The 19,763-nt window shown below is 43.0% G+C and overlaps 1 protein-coding gene across 3 annotated transcripts; it reads left to right on the forward strand.

Moving 5' to 3' along the window:
• Positions 1 to 2,978: 2,978 nt before the first annotated feature.
• On the forward strand, positions 2,979 to 19,648 carry prpf40a (PRP40 pre-mRNA processing factor 40 homolog A). Of its 3 annotated transcripts, none has more exons than XM_028991227.1 (26): positions 2,979 to 3,081; positions 4,828 to 4,968; positions 5,925 to 6,008; positions 7,648 to 7,675; positions 7,777 to 7,799; positions 7,976 to 8,020; positions 8,317 to 8,427; positions 9,736 to 9,856; positions 10,207 to 10,231; positions 10,434 to 10,643; positions 11,071 to 11,176; positions 11,956 to 12,020; positions 12,103 to 12,267; positions 12,930 to 13,038; positions 13,225 to 13,375; positions 13,471 to 13,604; positions 14,570 to 14,684; positions 15,939 to 16,051; positions 16,194 to 16,310; positions 16,391 to 16,528; positions 17,079 to 17,174; positions 17,258 to 17,344; positions 17,510 to 17,603; positions 18,200 to 18,261; positions 18,350 to 18,505; positions 18,968 to 19,648. In XM_028991227.1, the coding sequence occupies exons 1-26, from the start codon at positions 2,989 to 2,991 to the stop codon at positions 19,055 to 19,057; spliced, it is 2,679 nt and encodes an 892-aa protein (XP_028847060.1). In that variant the 5' UTR covers positions 2,979 to 2,988; the 3' UTR covers positions 19,058 to 19,648. The 3 variants fall into 3 exon arrangements, with proteins under 3 accessions (XP_028847060.1, XP_028847061.1, XP_028847062.1); XM_028991228.1 differs by having other exon boundaries at positions 15,960 to 16,051; XM_028991229.1 differs by lacking the exons at positions 2,979 to 3,081; positions 4,828 to 4,968 and having other exon boundaries at positions 7,976 to 8,019; positions 8,315 to 8,427.
• The last annotated feature ends 115 nt before the right edge of the window (positions 19,649 to 19,763 follow it).

Genomic DNA, 19,763 nt, shown 5'->3' on the forward strand with positions numbered 1-19,763 from the left:
AAACTCTTCATTACCCGCAGCCCAAATCAATAATCTTTTTTCAGGCTTCACTTTCTGTTTGGGCTGTGTGTGTGTTTGTGTGTGTGTGTGTGTGTGTGTGTGTATATATATATATTATAATTTTTTTTTTTCACCTGTTGCAAAATCACATTGCGCACCGAATAAACCGCACCGTTATTTTTACGTGTTTCGTATGGTGCAGTGGAGCTGCAAATATGAAAGTCATGATTAAGTTCGGGTTTGGGTCCATCTGTTTGTGCTCTCTCTCCCACTGCACCTTGGGACTTGCAATCCCTTGGGTTAAAACTGCCATGCTGTAGAATTAACAGCTCTGTGTAGTTTCACTTTTGTGCAAACTAAACTAATTTGCTCATTTGGGTGTGTAGAAATTAATTCAATGATTTATCAAACTTCCATGTTCACACTACACTGAAAAAAGAGCAAACACTTTTGAATTAATTGAATTAATCTCGTACCAAAACAAACCTGCGGTCAGTAGCATTATAGTAAAGTAAAAAAAAAAACTATTAATGAGAAAACACACAATTAGTGCATCTATTAGTGCATAAAAAATTAACCCTGACATTTAAACAAAAAAAAATATATTTTAGCATTGCCGTAATTAACCAATAAGACCTGCTGTAACCTGTTTAATTACATTACAATACATTACATTACAATGCTAAAATATTAGGTGTGGCAGATTACTTCTTTTTTTTGTTGCCCGTATTGACTTGATTACTAATGCACTTTTTTATTAGAATAAGGAGGCCAGATTGATCTAGCTGTAATACTGTGAATAACTAAAATTATGTGATCATAGAAATATGCTAATATAGAAATATACAGTAGCCTAGTAACCTAGTGGGTAACACACTCGCCTATGAATCAGAAGACCCAGGTTCAAATCCCACTTACTACCATTGTGTCCCTGAGTAAGACACCCTAAGTTGCTCCAGGGGGGGACTGTCCCTGTAACTACTGATTGTAAGTCTCTGGAAAAGGGCATCTGATAAATGCTGTAAATGTAAATGTAAATTGTCAAAATGCTCAGCAGGAGTATATATTTTTAATGCATGTCATTTAGATGATTGGGGAAAAAAAAGACTAAATCTTAATTTTTTGGGAAAAAAATATTATTTTTACTCACTAATAGCTGTTTATTACATAGAGAGTGTAGCATCTGTTTTTGTGTGTTTTTTTGCATGTTCAGTTCAGGGACTTCATTTCAGGTCAGCTGGAATTGCAGACGGGGGAAAAAAACAGCACACAGAACAGACTCACTCCATATCGGAAAACCTTTGCATTTGTTGGGTCATTTAGCTCATTTCATGTCTGACCGACTGCTTAATAGGTGAAATGCTTGACCTTGATTTTCCAGACTGTCTGTGGGAAATATGCTTCTGTTTGCCGCCCAAATTTTGAAAAAATGGGAGAGCAGATGCTGGCAATGCAAACTCTCCATTTCATAAACGGCAGTCTACATCGAGAAGTGACTAGCAGGAGGCTCAATGGCACGACATACATTATGCATCTTATTTTTGGATCATTGTTTTAGCATTTTGCAAGCTGAAAAACACTGCAGTTCAGATATTGTCCACCACTGCCATTTCCTCATCAGCATTAAATGAAATGTCCAACAAACACGTGCTATTCACATATTGTCATCACATTGTGTTTCTAGATAGAATAAAGAATAGCTACAGTTATTAAATGCTTACGCTTGATTTATTATCCCTAAGTGACAAGTTATTCTTCACATCTGACTTACCGGACTGGGCAACATTTCCTTTTCAAGGTACTTTCATCACTCTGGTGCCCTATTTCACTTTGAGTCAGAACTCGGGAAACCTGTAAATAGGCTGCAGAGTTTCTTTTTGTCCTTTACACGCCTCAGGAAAAAAAAAAACCCGAACAATGCCAGCCACACTATCATAATATACTACATTGGGAAATGTCATTTTTCAGAGCCACCATAGCAATTTCCTGGACCCTTTGAAGCCACCCTGAGCCATCTGTAATGGATGCCAATTACAGTATAATGCCACCGTATTCCACTGTCGCATTTTGGGATGAAATATGACCCTAAAAAAAAAAATAATAATAATAATATATATATATATATATATATATATATATATATATATATATATATATATATATATATATATATATATATATATATATATGAATTGATCTATACATTTACATTATGTACTAATATGTTTTTCTTTTATAATTTTGTAATAAGAGAGCAACAAACAAGGTGCTCGATTCTCACAAAATGTATCTCTTTCCCAAAAATCTAACGTCCTCTTGAGGCAGGTTAAATACCATTTTCACACACGAAAAGGGGACACTCATGCTCAATTAAAACTAAATGACAATTGACTATGACAACTGAGGGGGGGGTGGGGGGGGGGGGCAATATCCCATGATGCCCACAGAGGGTTTTATATATAGACTCTGTTGGCCGGCAACACTGATTTACATTCCTTGTTAAGTCCCAGCTGACCAAACTTAACACATGATGATCCCTTAATGATTAGGTACAATGATTGTACACATGTTTGGCTGTAGTATAGCAGTTGTAAGCAGTTTAATTACTCCCACATAACACTATGGTAAATAAGTACGAATTAAAGTTCACATTTTTATTTGTCACATGCTGCAGGGTGTATTGTATGGTGAAATCCTTGGTGCAATTTAGGGACATGACAGTTCAAAAAAGGTAAAAAATATATTTTTTTAAATAAAAAATCTATGATATACTGGCAGGTAAAATTTTTAAAAGACTAGTGCACAGAAAGACTGGTTCAAATGGTGACTTACAAACTGAGAAGTGAAAGACCCGATAGTTACTTTTAGTTTTTCTTCATCATTAATTATGAAAATGCTTTGATGTAAAGGCGCGTTTTGTGATTTGCGCAGGCCGGGCTGACTCTGCGCAGCGTCGGCGCAGCATGACGTCCGCAAGCACAGATTTGCATGCTGCCCTCTGAACGCTGCGAGCATCGACCAATCAGGCTGCGGTTTATTGGCCGGTGGAGGAGTTGGCCCGCTAAGCGCTCAGCCAACATGGTGAGTGGAGCTTGCTTCGAAAATGTCTCGATACCGTTCCCTTCCCGGGCCTCTTAGCTGAGGCCGGTCTCCGCGGCGTTCGTTTTAAGCCGCGTCCGCAGCACGTCCGTGACTTCTTGTGCGATTAGGAACAGATACGGCAGTCGTGGGCGGTTCTGATTGGCTAACCGGCTAGCACGGACGCAGCGGCCGGCCGTGTTTAGCTTGTTGTTAGCCCGTTAGCAGCGGTTGAATGAGTCGCCGTTAATGTCCGTCTGAGCACATTTGGACCGCACGTTTGCGTATTTAATATGTTTCGTGCGGTAGCAGTTCGGTTTACTGTTTTTTTTTCTTTGTTGTAATCGCGAATATAAATATGCGTCCGACTGCTCAGAATAGAGCTTTGTTCACAGCTAAGTTGAAAAGTAAAAAGACGTAAATGCGCACATGTGAAAGATCAGACTTTTTTTCTGCTCTATTACAAGATCCATAACAATATCTCGAGTGAGATCCAGTGTTCATGTCGAACGTGAAAGTGAAAATCGTGAAACACGGTGACACAACGAAACGTGTCCCCTGCTTTTAACCCATCACCCTCGGTGAGCAGTGGGCAGCCATGAAAGTCACCCGGGGAGCGGCGTGTGGGGACGGTGCTTCGCTCAGTATCACCTTGGCTGTGCGGTGTTCGAACCCACAACCTTCCGATTACGGGTCAGAGCTTCCTTAGCCACGAGGTTACCACTGCCCCAGATTAGTGCAGTGGCCAATTTACACGTCTCTGTTCCCACCTTTCTCAAAAATGTGCAACATTCTAGAACACTCTTACATTTACAGCATTTATCAGATGCCTTTATCCTCAGCGACTTACAATCAGTAGTTACAGGGACAGTCCCCCCTGGAGCAACTCAGGGTTAAGTGTCTTGCTCAGGGACACAATTGTAGTAAGTCTTCTGGTTCATAGGTTAGTGTGTTACCCACTAGGCTACTACCATCCACCACTCTTGTGGGTCCTTACACTTGCTAACCAAACATGCCAGGCAAGTGTAATTTTCAAGATATTCGACTTGAAATTGAAGAATTTAAGGACAGTGATAAAGGCTGCACGTAGGTTGTCAGAGACAGATTTGCGGTTCGTCGTTCCATTCAACACGCCAAGCTGCCGATGTTAAAAAAAACAAAAAAAAAAAAAAACATTCTGAACCCAATTCAAATGCCTATTCCGCTCAGCACCCAAACCTTATATTGGACTTTAAAAAAATAAATAAATTTATGCGGGAGGTCATGGAAAAGTCTGGGAATTTTAAGTCCAACTTGGACTATCTATTATTGTATTGGTATTATTAATGATTCTTCATATGCAGGCCATGTCAGGGCATGTCTTCACACCATGGCCTCTACCAATCCCAACATGTTCATGGATTATCAGTGCTTTAATTCAAAACTACTGAATATGACCTTTGCAAAAGCAGCCAAATTTGCTTCAATGCCGGTAGTGCCTGAAGTATTTTTTGCCAATAATACTTTTAATAATTGCTAATCATACATCCACAATCAATTAAATGTAAGCATTGGGGATCTGGGAAATGGGCAAGAAGGTGTGATTAATGCACACTTGTAAATATTCTTGCTCTTTATGGATGTGCAAAGTGTCCGTCCGATGCACAGTCAAAGATAACGCTTTCTACGGCACTGCCACCCAAATTGCCTGGAAGAGGAATTGAGAAGAGCTTGTCTTCTTACCCCCCCCTTTTTTTTTTCCTTTCTAAGATGGGACCACCTGGAATACCACCTCATTTCCCGCCTATGGGAATGCCACCTATGGGACAGAGGCCTCCGAGCATGACTCCCATGCCACCCGGCATGATGCCACCCATGATGCCACCAATGGGAGCGCCACCAATGGCACAGGTGCGTCAACAAATCATTAGAATTATTCATGTTTCTCATTGATCTACCTTTAACTTTGGGTTTAAAAAAAAAAAAAATCTTCTTATGACTGCAAATTCCTGTTTTAGAAGAGCTTAATCACAATACTCACAGTGTATTAATAGTAATAATAGTTAAATCAACAGTGAATGTCACTTCCTGTAATGTATAGTAATCAAGCAAATTTATATATGTCGCCCCCGTACACAGTGCTGCCAGTGGCCATCGATTTGCAGCAGTATAGTCGAGAATACATTCACCCATTGCCTATGATGTACAACATCTACATGTTTAACCCTGTTACACAACTTCAATCTTTTCCCCTTTCAATACCTCATGAAAATATAATCTGCGTATCTCTTATATATGTTTTTCTTTTACTGTGGAAGTGGTGTCATCATTGGTTTAACAGGAACCTTTTAAAATTATTTTTATATATATATATAAAAATAAAAATTGGGCAACGCTGGGGATCAATTTCAAAAATAAATGTAGAAGTAGGCTGTAGAAGTTCAAATGAAAAATATTTAGCGGTTGCGTTTGTGCCTGGTTAAATTTATCCCCCTCCACTGGGGTACGGCACTGACAGCAGCGAGTCTCCAGCCACTGCCAGTTCACCCTGACCTGCTTCTGCCGCTGCAGCGTGTTACTTTTCTTCCGCTAATTAAAACGTGCGCTGAGCTAGTTGGCTCCGCCGGCGCGGCGGGGCGTCCTGAAGGTGGAAGCGGCAGCCGCGCTACCTTGCCCAGAGCCCACGCCGGGCACACGAAAGCGGCGCAAAAGAGTCGCTCTCACCTCTCCTTCGCACGGCGTCTCTCGCGGTGTATTAATACCCCCGCAGCACGGCTACCGTCACGCGGGGTTTATGGGACGGGACGGGGCGGGTGCCACATTAGCGGTTCAGATGAATATTTCATCATGATGCTCTTTTGAAATAGATTCCAGGCATGATGCCGCCAATGATACCCGGGATGATGATGCCGCCACGCCTACCAGCCGCGTCGCTGCAGCCAACGGGACCGGTAACTCACTTCGCTTGGTTCTGCTTTTGCGGAACGCTCTTTAAAAATAGAACACACAGGCTGTCGGCGTCTACTGTTATCTGCATAATTAACATGCCCAAGTGTGAGAACGTCACCAATATAGACCTGGCGGCTTCGTTCTGTGGCTCAGGTGATTGAACTGGTGTGATATGTTTGTGTAACCAAAGCAGATTCAGAACGGTTTGTTTCCACCAGATCAATGCGCCACAGAGCATGTTCACTAATTAAACTGGAGATGCTGAATTTATTAGCATTTTAAGAGCCTGACACCTGTGTGTTTAAATGGGGATTGTGTGATGTTCAGCGGGGCTTTTTATGGCATCAGAGGAAGGCAGGATGCACATTTGTGTCTGAAAAACCCAGCACGTTTATTTTTTGGTTTGTTTAAAGGCCACTAAAAACCACATCTTTTAATTTTTCTTTTCAATTTCTATTGGTTTAATCAATAATTGCTCAATAAGATAACATGATCCTTTTATAGTCCTGCAAGTGGGAAATTTACAGTTACATTATAAACCAAACATTAGCATTACTTTAAAAAAAAAAAAAAAAAATCATTTGCGTTTTTTGGAGAAAGAGGGGGGGTGTTTATATATTTATTTATTTTGCATTTCCACCTGGTTTATTACTTGCAATACTGACACACATCTCACTAAACCAATAAGTAATGTTTAGCATTTATACTTTTGATAATTGTCTTTTTTTTTTTTTTTTATTGTGATGTGTTTTGAAAATATTTCATATTTCACACACAGCTGTAAGTTGAGATTTTTATGTCTACCTATGTGACTTCCTGCGAGTCAGAATTCAGGACCACATAATGAGCCAGTATGTGATGAGGGAATTTATTTTTCTGTAGAAGAAAAAAAAAAAGGTCTATTAGCCTATTTGGGTTGTTGATTGAATTTTCCGTTTCATAATTTCACATTTAGAATTCAGATCAGCCTGACGGTAAAATCTCTTAAGTAAGAGATCTCATACTGGGGACAGGGTCTCTTCACCCATGTCTGCATTAAAACCCATTAGGATATTCGGGCTGTAACGTTTTTTTCTGGTTTTTGTTTGGTAATTGCACTAGAGATGCGCACCCGTACGAATGCTGGCGGGCGTTGGAAAGGGTAAAACTCTTACGCAATCGTCACCTCTGATTCTGCCGCCGACAGCAGACAGCTGCTTGGCTTACTGCTTCAGAGCTGGCAGCAAAACTTTCCACTTGTCAGGTCACATCTGTCTGGACCTCCGCAGCCTTTTAAACTCTAGCGTTAGGCACAAGTTGAACTTGGGGCAATTCTGAGACACTATTTTGCCTCAAGTTACCCTGTTTCCAAGCTTTTTCAGTTACACCAACATGCATTGGCTTTTTTTTGTACTACAATGACCCTTTCTGTATCTCTGGGATGTATAGGGGGGGGGGGGGGGGGGGGGGGGGGGGGGGGGGTGAAAATATCATCACGTTTGTTCTACGGCATAATTTGACTTCTGCAGTTTCTCTGAATTCCTAAAATTGAATGAAAAACTAAACTGCAGTTTAATGCAGATCTTAATTGTATGTGTGCTTTTTTTAATAATGTGAGTTGATGTAATATTCCCCCCCCCCCCCCCCCCCCCCCCCCTACAGCCTGGTGTGAGCCCTGTTGACAATTCTGGTAAGATATATTTAAAAAAAATTCCAATTCTGCATTTTTAAATGAACTTTTTGGTTGATTTATTTATTTATTTTTCCTCCCTCTTTTAAATTTTTTCTTAGCTTCCAGTGCACCAGGGACTTCTGTAAGTATAACATTGAATGCGGAAAAAAAACTAGCATGCACAGTTTATTTTGAATGCACTGCCATAGTCATCTTAGCTCAGTATTGACGAGAAGGCAGCTGATGCTATTTTTGGTGGATATTTATTGCTCATCATTTTTTAGAATAGGTAAACAGTGTGAGGCTTTTCCCCCACAGAGCACAGCAACAAATGGCTCACCACAGGAGGAGCAGCCAAAAAAGGTATGATGCCATGAATATTACATTTAAACGTGTCTGAATGTGCAGAACTGGGCGCTTAGCCTGTAATTGAAATAATTAAAATTTCTAAGGGATGTTGTAATAATATGCTATTGTGAAAGAAATACACAGGTCCTATCTGCCTGAATAGCTGTTGAGTCGAGGCTCAGAGAACCAATTATTCTCATCTTGGTTGAAAACAATTGCTTGCCCAGGAATTGTTCAGTGCTGCATAACCCTGCAAGGGGCTGCTGATGTAAAAATGGTGCAATATAATAATGCATATTTTATGTTTTCAGAAATCTGTGTGGACCGAACACAAATCTCTGGATGGGAAGACCTATTACTACAACACCGAGACTAAGCAGTCCACCTGGGAGAAGCCGGACGAGTTGAAATCTCCTGTCGAGGTAGAGGGCCCTGCAGCTGCCTCATCGCTAATAAATGGCCAAAGCGTTGCAGCCTGGCCCACTACTGTCCTTGTTATTTGGAAAATCTGCAGGAAGGCAGAACAGGGAAATTAGGCGTGAACTATTCACTGGTGACCTTTCATTTCATGACAAGTCGGTCCAGACTGGGAAGATCTAGTGGTGGCTGGTATAGATAACTGTTTATACAGGGAGGGACGGTACCTTCAACAAGATTGGCACTGTGGTAACTCACCGTTGCCTTTTGAGGTGCCGTTTGGTATTCCACATTTTGCAAATCTGCAACCATCTGTGTTTTAACTAATATGTAAAAGCCTTTTGGAAGTGTTACTTGAGGTCCCATAACATATCTAAAAGCAATAATCAATAATGTTTATTATTATTAAAGCATATGTCCCTGTAACCACTGATTGTAAGTGGCTCTTGATAAATGGCATTCAAAAATTTGGGGGGTTTCCCCCTCCCTGTCGCTGGATTCATGCGAGGCTTCTGCTATTCATTACGCACATTGGTCTGTCGCCACCACGAGCAGCAGAGCGTTCTCAGGATGAAAGCTCACTTTCGGCCTCATCAGGCTGTCATTTTCTACCGCTTCATCTCTTTGGACCTACTGGCAATGAGCTGAGATTTGAAGCGAGTTAACAAAAAAAAAAAATCTCTCTTTCTTCCTCTCTTCACCAACTGCCACTATGGCTTCAACCGTCTGTAGAGACCAATTTTTATAGTGCACCACCTATTGTGGCCCTCTGCACATGGAATACTTCGGCTCATTTATTGTTGCTTTTGGCCTCCTTTTGAGTCTTTATGATCTCAGTCATGCAGAAATACAGTTTTCTTAGCAGACGTTATGACAATCAGAATAGTACAATATGTGGTGAATCGCTTAGCAAATCCTTTTATGGTGGGGATTGTGAGGGTTTGAAAGTCCCATTTCTTGCTATTCATGGTTTGGTCATATTTGTAAAAGCTGTAGCTGATCCGGGGCCTGTCAAGGCAGGTGTATTTTATCTGCACTTATTGCGGGCAGATGGGCTCCATTCACATAATTATGTGACAACGATTCAGTTCAACTGAGGCAATTTGTGCGTAACAGTTCTCCAGTTCTTCTAAAAGACAAAAAAAAAAAAAAGTTTTTTCTTTTGGTTATGTATCATATATATATATATATATATTAATTAGCATGTTTTCCTGATGTTGATAGTTATGTAATGGGAAGCAGTTGTCTGCCCACCGGAGGACGTGTTATATATAAAGTTGCAATGATGGTTGTCTTTTGATGTTCTTGTCCAGCAAATGCTGTCAAAATGCCCTTGGAAGGAGTATAAATCAGACACCGGCAAGCCTTATTATTACAACTCCCAGACCAAGGAGTCCCGCTGGACCAAGCCGAAGGAGCTGGAAGACCTGGAGGGTAAGTGTTGGAGTCACGTCCTTCCTAAATCTAACAGACAGACATGGGGCAGCAGCGTGGCGGCCAGTGAACTCCTGTCTCCTGTCAGAGATCCTGCTGCTTACATCGTAACCCTGATCTACGCGGCTGCCCCTATGCTGCTGCAGCGTGTCTGGAACTAAGAAGCCTTGAGACTTTATTCCTAACTCTGTTTAATGTATTGCCATCTATTTTTTACAGAATTTGTCAGATCTAACGGTTAATTATTGCTGGAACCTACGTGTCGCACTTTTCTAAGCACATCTGGGTGAAACTGGGGATGACAATTATATTGTGACGTCGACTGACTGTTGTCTTTTTCCATTTCCTAGCGCTGATCAAAGCAGAGGAGAATGGGTAAGTTGAGCAGATAATTTTAAACAGGCTCCTCCGTTTACCCAGCCACATCATGCGGTTAATTTCCGCGATGAACAGGCTTCACAAACAGACCCAGATCCCAAACAGGCTCAAAACACCCATTAATTCTAAGGCTGAGCTGAGCGCTGGTGTGTGTGTGTGTGTGTGACCTGCTGTATGTTTGTGTTTGCATGAACCCCAGCACTGCTGATACTGTGGCTCCAGGCACCACACCAGTCACAATCCCGGTCGAGACCCCAGTTGTGGTGACCGCTGTGGCCGAGGTCGACAACATCGTAGCCCCCGCTGTAGCCGAAGAACAGTCCCAAGGCCCTGATCCGGTAGCAGAGGTAGTCACGGAAACACCAGTCAACAACGCAGAGGAGACACCCGTCACAGAGCCCCTGGTCAGGTAAGTGATGTCACACCACTGCCAGAAAACACTAGTGGGCCTAGTCAGGATCAACGACACGGTTAACCGCAAAACCGTGACTCCGGGTCACCTATAGAGCACGGATCATGTTTCATGAGAAGTGCAAGTGTACGTTCTTTATGCATGCGCCATACAAAACAGCGCGGTAAATAATGCATGTGCCCGGATCCCGTATCGGCCGACGCCTATCAATCCCCACTCTGCCCTAGGTGTTGTGGAACCTTTATCTGTCGTTATAGGCCTTTTATGAGACTCCTGTTCCTGTCACTCACTATTGATTGTCCTGGGTTGGCTGTATGTAAGAACCTGCCATGTTATACCGCTGTGATTTTACCTCATTGATCGACTTACCGATCAATTCCTGCGGCGTTTTCCACTTTTAACTTTGTTTCTGGCCTTCCTGCAGTAATGACGTCTCCAAAGAGGAGAGGCCGGAGCTGGTGAAAAAGGTCTACAAGTGGAACACAAAAGAAGAAGCCAAACAGGCCTTCAAAGAGCTTCTGAAGGAAAAGGTGCTTTTGAGTTGCCTTTCTTTTTAATTTTTTTTTTTATTCTTTGGTGGCGGGGCGAACTCCGAGGCTCTGAAAGCCGTGGATTAATGGACACCTCTGTTTGTTTGCTCGGGCGCCAAATGGCCGCTTTATCAAACCAAGGTTGATTGTGAAACCCCACGCAGAAGCCTCTCCTGGTGCATGTCACCGCGCAGAGTTATTTATTTATTTTACTCTGCACGCGCGCTTCTATTTTTAGCGCGGGTTTTTAATTTTGCGCGCAAAGCTTCCCTCCGAGATCCCTCGCCGCTTTCCTCACCGCGAGCTCTTAATTGCTGTGTCTTTCTAATTAGAGCTGTTGGACGAGGCCTCGGTTCGGGAATAAGATGCTCCACCGACTCCGAATGGAATTAGTCTGACGGGGCGCATGTACATCATGATGTTGCTTCATAATGGATTTGGATTTGCTGTCTGTGCCACTTTTTTTTTTTTTTTCAATTTTAAAATTAAAATTACGTGGCCGGGAAGACTTTTTGTGTTTGTTAAATGTTTGTAGGTAAAAAAAAAAAGATAATACTGTGCTTTCAATCCCACATGGGGAAATCATATAGTATACAGTATGGTTACTGTTGAAGAAAAAAATTTTTTTTTTTTTTTTTTATGTCCCTTTAGAATGTAACGTCAAGTCAATATGACTTTATTGATTTTTTATAATAGTCCATGCAAACAGGCTGTGCCGGGAAATGGGTTTTAAATGCATCTCGGACAGAAGGCTAATTTCTCTCTGTGGTGTCCCACAGGGGGTTGCTTCCAATGCATCATGGGAGCAGGCCATGAAAATGATCATCAACGACCCACGCTACAGGTAAATGCCATATCTTTTCACTCTGGGCCAGGGTTTTTGGGGCAGTGTGACCTCATCTGATCGGAGTCGTTCCTCCCTGCAGCGCCCTGCCCAAGCTGAGCGAGAAGAAGCAGGCTTTCAACGCCTACAAGGTGCAGACTGAAAAGGAGGAGAAAGAGGAGGCCAGAATTAAGTACAAGGAGGCAAAGGAGACGTTCCAGCGTTTCCTGGAGAACCATGACAAGATGACCTCCACCACCAGATATAAGTAAATGGAGCTCCAGTTTGGATAAAACTGTTCTAAGCAGTTTTCTAAACTAATGCAAATAACACTTTAATCAATGTCATTATTAATATTTCATGTAGCATTACAACTATCTGTCTTAGGCAGTGAGGTAGGGTAAATATGGTATGTTACCTGTTACCATTTATTCGCTGAAAAACATAGCTAATGTGTAATTAGGAAAAAAAATACATATATAATAATTTGGTCATGTAGCCACATATAAAGCTCCATCTTTACTGTAGAGGCTGCAGGTGTCTTCTCGAATGTCAGAGGTCAGATAATGTCCGAGTACGCAGTGTTCGCTGCCGTCGCTGTGGCTCCCAGGCATATGGCCTTTCACATGAACGGGCCGGCCGACTCGGGACAGTTCTGTTGACGTTGCCGTGGTAACGCACTGCCTGTTTGTTCTGCCGCCTTGTTTGCTGTCCCCTAAGTGCCATGTACAACTGACATAACCGCGCTCTTGTATAGGGGTGACATGATGAAGTCAGAGTTTGAAATGCAGGAAGTTGGAAAGTTTCTTAATGGTCTCTGTGTGAAGTTGAACTTTTGATCGGTGGGGTGGTACTGCCCTCGTGTGGAGAGGTTGCAGCGCTGCAGTTGCAATGAGCCAATCCTGAAGCTGGTGTTTGCGTTTGTGTCAGGAAAGCAGAGCAGATGTTCGGGGATCTAGAGGTGTGGACCAGTGTTCCGGAAAGAGACCGATTGGAGATCTATGAAGACGTGCTGTTCTATACGGCCAAAAAGGAAAAGGTGAGGCATTTCATCCCCCGACCTCTGTATAGATCAGGTTAATGGCAAAGTGGTCAGATATTTGGGGTAGGTTGTAGGTTGCATTATCAATTGTTGCAGTTGATAGTTATTTGCTCTTTGCAGCAAAAAGAATGTTTTCTGTAATATTCTGGAAATTCCTGACCACCACACGTTGGTACCATGTAGGAACAAGCCAAGCAGCTGAGGAAGAGGAATTGGGAGGCACTGAAGAACATTCTGGACAACATGGCCAATGTGACATACCGAACGACGTGGTCCGAGGCACAGCAGTACCTCCTGGACAATCCCACGTTTGCCGAAGACGAGGAGCTGCAGAGTTGGTTTCTTTTGGAAGTCCTAGACAGATTGAGTGTTTTGAGTGATGGAGTGAGGCTCCTTTAACGCTTCTACATGTATGTTTTTGTCTGGCAGACATGGATAAGGAAGACGCTCTTATCTGCTTTGAGGAGCACATCCGTGCGCTGGAGAAGGAGGAGGAAGAGGAGAAGCAGAAGAGCCTGCTGAGGGAGAGGCGGCGGCAGAGGAAGAACAGGGAGTCCTTCCAGGTGAGGCATCCACGGAGAACCATGGTTCCCACACAGGGCAGGGCTGGGCTGGGGCGGTGGTGATTCGAATCCCGAGCCGCCACGGTGCCACTGTGGTGCCACTGAGCAAAGCACTGTCCCCACACACTGCTCCCCGGGCACCTGTCATGGCTGCCCACTGGTCACCAGGGGTGATTAATTAAATGCAGAGAACACATTTCATGGTGTGCTGTGCTTGCACTTTCGTTTCTTTCTTATACAATCTCGATCAATGGTTGTGATCTCCAGCTTTGCGTATTTTTCACTGTCACAATAATAGCAGAAATGATCAGGGTTCCCACGGGTGGTTCAGGATTGAAACCGGTAACCTTCTGATTACGGGGCCGCTTCTTTGACCTCTAGGCCACCACTAAAACAAAAGCTGTATGTATATGATGTCAGAGTTGCGTTTTTGTTTTTTTACGATTCAACACGCCAAGCTGTCGATACAAAGCTGACGTAAATGCAGTTTTTAATTCTGTAATCCCTTTAAATGGCCTTTTCTGCTCAGCACCCAAATGTTATATTGGACATTTCTTTATACAGGAGGTCATGGAAACACAATTAAAGTTGAGGAAAAGTCAGGGAATTTAAGGTCAGAGTGTGTTTTACATTACTTGGAAATCCTGAGTCTCCAGTATATTAATAGTGGCTCCCTGATGCCTAAATTAAGGCAAAAAAATAATTCTACCCTCGTTCAATGATGAAATGATGATCTGTAATTTTTGTGTCTGTTTCATGTCTTACACATGGTGGTGCTTGTGTGCGTTTTATGAGAGGAGAGGCAATGAGAGAGAAGAGTTAATGACTTCAGCAGGCGCGCCACCACTGTCCTCTCTGCGTGTCATCTTTTTTATTTCAGGCAAATGGCCAGTGAGAGAATAAATTTTAATGCAGTCTGGGTTTGAACTGTTTGTAGTCACGTTGTGCATGTTTGGTTTTTGTAGAAATTTCTGGATGAGCTTCACGACCATGGGCAGCTTCACTCCATGTCGGCCTGGATGGAGATGTACCCCACCATCAGCTCTGACATCCGCTTTGCCAACATGCTGGGCCAACCAGGTAAGAAAGAAACGCCACCACGTAAACCCACACACTTGGACATCACACACATTATGATCCACTATGCAGACTGTCCGTGTCTACCACAAATTCAGTCTAGATGGTGACCTATCAGGGATATACACTCAGTGGCCACTTTATTAGGCACACCTTTCTAGTACCAAGTTTGACACCGTTTTACCTTAATCCTTTGTGGCATAGATTCAACAAGGTAGTGGAAACATTCCTCAGAGATATTGGTCCATATTGACATGATAGCATCACACAGTTGCTTTCTCGTCTGCACATCCATGCGAATCTCCCGTTCCACCACATCCCAAAGGTGCTGTATTGGATTGAGATCTGGTGATAGTGGAGGCCATTTGAGTACAGTGAACTTTATGACAATGAGGTTTATGACATGGTGCATTATCCTGCTGGGAGTAGCCATCAGAAGATGGGTACACTGTGGTCATAAAGGGATGGACATGGTCAGCAGCAATACTCAGGTAGGCTGTGGCGTTGCAACGATGCACAATTAGTACTAAGGGGTTCAAAGTGTTCCAATAAAATGTCCCCCATACTGTTACATCACCACCAGCCTGAACCATTGATACAAGGTAGGGTGGATCCATGCTTTCATGTTGTTGACACCCTACCATCCGAATGTCGCAGCAGAAATCGAGACTCATCAGACCAGGAAACATTTTTCCAATCTTCTATTGTCCAATTTCAGTGAGCCTGTGTGAATTGTAGCCTCCATTTCCTGTTCTTAGCTGACAGGAGTGGGACCGGTCTGGTCTGCTGTACCCCATCTGCTTCAGGGTTCGACGTGTTGTGCATTCAGAGATGCTCTTCTGCATACCTTGGTTGTAAAGAGTGCATCATATATGACTGCACATTATGGCACTTTAAAAGTCTTCCTGCCACATTTCTAGATTATTTTGCTATACCACAATTTAATCAAGTAAATCTGTCAAATTTACAAAATGGGGTAAGGTTGTATTTTGCTGTGCTCAATATTTAAGGGTCTGTTATACTACATGGCTCACACTACTGTTGTACTAATGGTCGCCACTATCCTAAATGCAGACAGAAAACACTTATCAGGATAAAATTTGAATCTATCTAAAATCAAGTAGAATTTAATAATGTTCTATTGAGTGGTCCATGCATTGCTTTCTTAACTCACTATAAACACAGACATACACCACTTGCTTTTATTTTGGCTGCTCATGCTGGTTGTACTGGGGCAGTCCTGAATGGTAATATTAGTGGTCATGATGTACTTTGCAGGCTCCACCCCCCTCGACCTCTTCAAGTTCTACGTGGAGGACCTGAAAGCACGTTACCATGATGAGAAGAGGATCATCAAAGACATCCTGAAGGTGCTTATAACCACTTCTGGCTGCTACCATGGCAGGGTTTACAGTTACATTTACATTATTTATCAGACGCCCTTATCCAGAGCTACTTCAAATCAGTAGTGACCTTGATGTTTGTAGTCACCGCTCTCTCTGGTTTTTACAGGACAAAGGCTTCCTGGTGGAGATCAACACCAATTTTGAAGACTTTGGCTCAGTCATCAGCTCTGACAAAAGAGCAACAACTCTGGACGCAGGCAACATCAAACTGGCCTTCAACAGCGTAAGCCCAGACTCATGACCCCCACACCGAGGGAAAAAAAAATGAATCTGTCAGTCTTATCATTCTGTTTTCTTGATCAGCTTCTGGAAAAGGCAGAAGCGCGAGAGAGGGAGCGAGAAAAAGAGGAGGCCAGGAAGATGAAGAGGAAAGAGGCGGCGTTCAGGAGCATGCTGAAGCAGGCCACCCCACCCCTGGAGCCAGATGCTACGTGGGAGGGGGTTAGTGTCTGTACCACCAAAGTGAAACTTCCCTCTTTAGAAGAGCTAAAGAACTTCAGATGTTTGGGAAATGTTTACTCAATTTCGCTGCCCTCCATGGTTCCATTTTGAGCCATTTTGCTAATTTCCATCTTTATGCAGTGAACCACATCATATGGTGCTGTGTGCACTGCTTCTGTATTTCCGTTCTGTTAAGATTAATGTAAATACACACACAGACTATGCCAAAACTGATCGATGAGATCGATCAAGATCTATAAAAGACCATACCACCCTGATCTAGATGGTCAGAACCCCAGGACAAGATGACTGCTATCAATACTGAGTTCTAGCGGCCCTGTTATATATCGAACCGTTCGGCCAGAAAGTGACCCCTAATGAGTTTGTGGCCAGAAGTGAAAATGGAAGCCCACCTTTTGGCAGCCTGCTTTATTTTGTGCTGGCATAGGCTGGTTCCAGCTGCTCCGATAGGCCTTCCCCTCCTCTGTGAGCGTGTGCAATAATTATGTCTGGAAAATGACTAATGTAATTAATGTTTCCTGGTTTCTAGGTACGAGAGCGATTCCTGAAGGAGAGCGCCTTTGAGGATTTGAATCTAGAGTCGGAAAGGAAGAGGATATTTAAAGATTTCATCCATGTCTTGGAGGTGTGCTTGCTGACTCTTTGCTTTTCAGGCTCCGCGTGGCCTCGCTCAGCCAGAAAGTGTTGACCGTCTTTGTTTTTTTCTAGCACGAGTGTCAGCACCATCACTCTAAAAACAAGAAGCACTCCAAGAAGTCGAAGAAGCACCACAGGAAACGCTCGCGTTCTCGCTCGGTACGTAACAACCTGCCGAAAATAGCTCCGAAATGTGAGCAGGCATGCGTGCGATTTGTGAGGAAAGAAAAACGGTAACGCGTACGGGTGATTTAATGTGATGTGAACATCTACCAAAGGGGGGAAAAAAAAAAAAACCTGATCTGTCCCCTCTTCTCTCTGCAGGGCTCAGAGTCCGAGGACGAGGACTACCACTCGAAGAAAAAGAAACGCTCCGTCTCCAAATCCCCGTCAGAACACTCGTCCTCAGGAGAGTCGGGTGTGTGTCTCATCTCTAGCTCTAGTCATTAACACTCGGCTAATTAGCGCTCATTATGCCACGGTACACTGCCAGGCTGAAATGCTATTGTGTTTTATTGAATGTGAATATTTAACTTATAATATATGAAGTTTTAATTTATAGCACCTGGAGAAATGCATGTCACAATGTAAGCGGAGTTTACATTTACAGCATTTATCAGAAGCCCTTATCCAGAGCGACTTAGTCAGTAGTTACAGGGACAGTCCCCCCCCCCCCGGAGACACTTAAGTGTCTTAAGCTCAGGGACACAATGGTAGTAAGTGGGATTTGAACCTGGATCTTCTGGTTCATAGGCGAGTGTGTTACCCGCTAGGCTACTACCACCCTACCATCTTCATTTGTCATTTAGAAAAATATTTAGAAAATGTAATTTTTCTATTATAAATGTACACTTTAATTTGATTTATTGCAGTTTAATGTGCTGAATGTGTAACAAGGTCAATCGGGTGCAATTCCGTGCTGTAATTATCACTTACAGAAGAAAACTTGTGGATGTGGTGCTGAATGTATTCTGGCCGGGTGATTATTAATTTTTAATTAACCTCAATTTTTAGAGAGGAGCTACAAGAAATCCAAGAAGCACAAGAAGAAGGGTAAGAAGAGGAGGCACAAGTCGGTGAGTTGTGGGCCGAAGAGACTCTTTCTTTGGGAAGGGGGGGGGGCTGGTGGCGGGTCTGTACTCATGACGCACCCGTCACCGCTAGGCTTCGCCTGAATCGGACGGAGAGCGGGAGCGGAAGGGCCGGGAAAGGGAGCGAGAGCGGGACAAAGAGAAAGATAAGGAGAACGACAAGTCCAGGGGGAAGACTCGCTCCGGGTCGAAGCAGAAGTCTCCCAAAAGGAAGTCGGCCAAAGAAGAGGCGAGTCTCCCCGTTCCTTACTGCGCTGTTGTGACCAATCGAAGCTCTAAGGAGATATTTGTTCCATTTTTGTTTTTTTTTTGTTTTTTTTTACAAAGTACAGCGTACAGAGCACAATGAAATTCTTACTTGAAAACCTCTCCCACGTAGACAGAACATAGAACATGATTCATAGAAGACAGAAGACAAAGTGCAGCAGCAATAAATAATAAGTCACAGAAGGGTGACTATATCTAAGTTGCGTAAGAAAGTGATTGTGCATAATTTAAGTGACAGTGCAGTGCATACTATGTGTTGTATAGCACTGGGGTAGAAACTGAGAAAGTACGCCAGAAGAAAAATAATTTATTGCTTCTCAGAATAATCTGAATATTTCTTTTTAGAATTTATAGGCTATCTTCATTACATGTTGGGTAAAATCTATATTTGAATAATCTGTGTGGCCTGTCTCGTCTCGCACAGGGCGGCTGGGAAACGTCCGGCAGTGAACTGAGCGAGGGGGAGCTAGAGAAGAGGCGGCGGACGCTTCTAGAACAACTGGACGCCCCGTAGGGAGGGGCGCACCGTTCCCTTTTGTGATCAAGCCCTGTCGTCTGTCTGTCTGTCTCTACCGAACCCAACATGCATTCCGCTTCCAGGCCTTCACTCTCAGCCCGAGAGTCACAGCAGACGCCTGTCGTGATTGCGGGGCGCTTCTCTGGTACATCAGTTGAAAGAAAGTCCTGTTTTCAGACAGGTTGCTGGTGTCATTTATTATTATTATTTTCTGTCTTTCTTTTTGTGCAGCATTCACAAGCTTTTTTTTCGGTTCTGATTGATGTCATGTCATGCGTTACCTGCTCGACAGCTTTTTTTTTTTTTTTTTTTTAATTGTCAAGGTGTATTTTTAGGTAGATTGTTGCCAATAGGTTTACAGTGAAATTACTACTTGCTCTATTAAAGCCACATAAGATACTGTGATTGCCTTATGAAATGGTTTTGTTCTGATTGTTTTTGGTTTTCTTTCCCTGGTGCACTGATCGGTTCAGATCTCTAAGACCCAATATAATGCAGCTTTTGTTCCTTAAATCTGGACAACAAATGACTTTCATTGTACACTATTTGACCGGCAATTCAAATGTAATAAACATCAAATTTTAGTAATTTCTGTTTTCAAATATTGCTTTTATATGACGTGTGCAGGCCCACTCCCTCAGTACCTATCCGGAACCGCTTAATCCACGTCATCCTGGAACGTTGGGTGAAGTCACCACAGGAT

Source organism: Denticeps clupeoides, chromosome 9 (assembly GCF_900700375.1).
Source record: "Denticeps clupeoides chromosome 9, fDenClu1.1, whole genome shotgun sequence".
Lineage (NCBI taxonomy): Eukaryota > Metazoa > Chordata > Actinopteri > Clupeiformes > Denticipitidae > Denticeps > Denticeps clupeoides.

Excerpts from the sequence above, each read along its gene's own strand:
- prpf40a (XM_028991227.1), top strand. The coding sequence starts at position 2,989 with ATGCTGCCCTCTGAACGCTGCGAGCATCGACCAATCAGGCTGCGGTTT. Across the intron at positions 12,268-12,929 it reads ACCTCCACCACCAGATATAA|GAAAGCAGAGCAGATGTTCG; the intron begins GTAAATGGAGCT and ends CGTTTGTGTCAG. Across the intron at positions 17,345-17,509 it reads AACGCTCGCGTTCTCGCTCG|GGCTCAGAGTCCGAGGACGA; the intron begins GTACGTAACAAC and ends TTCTCTCTGCAG.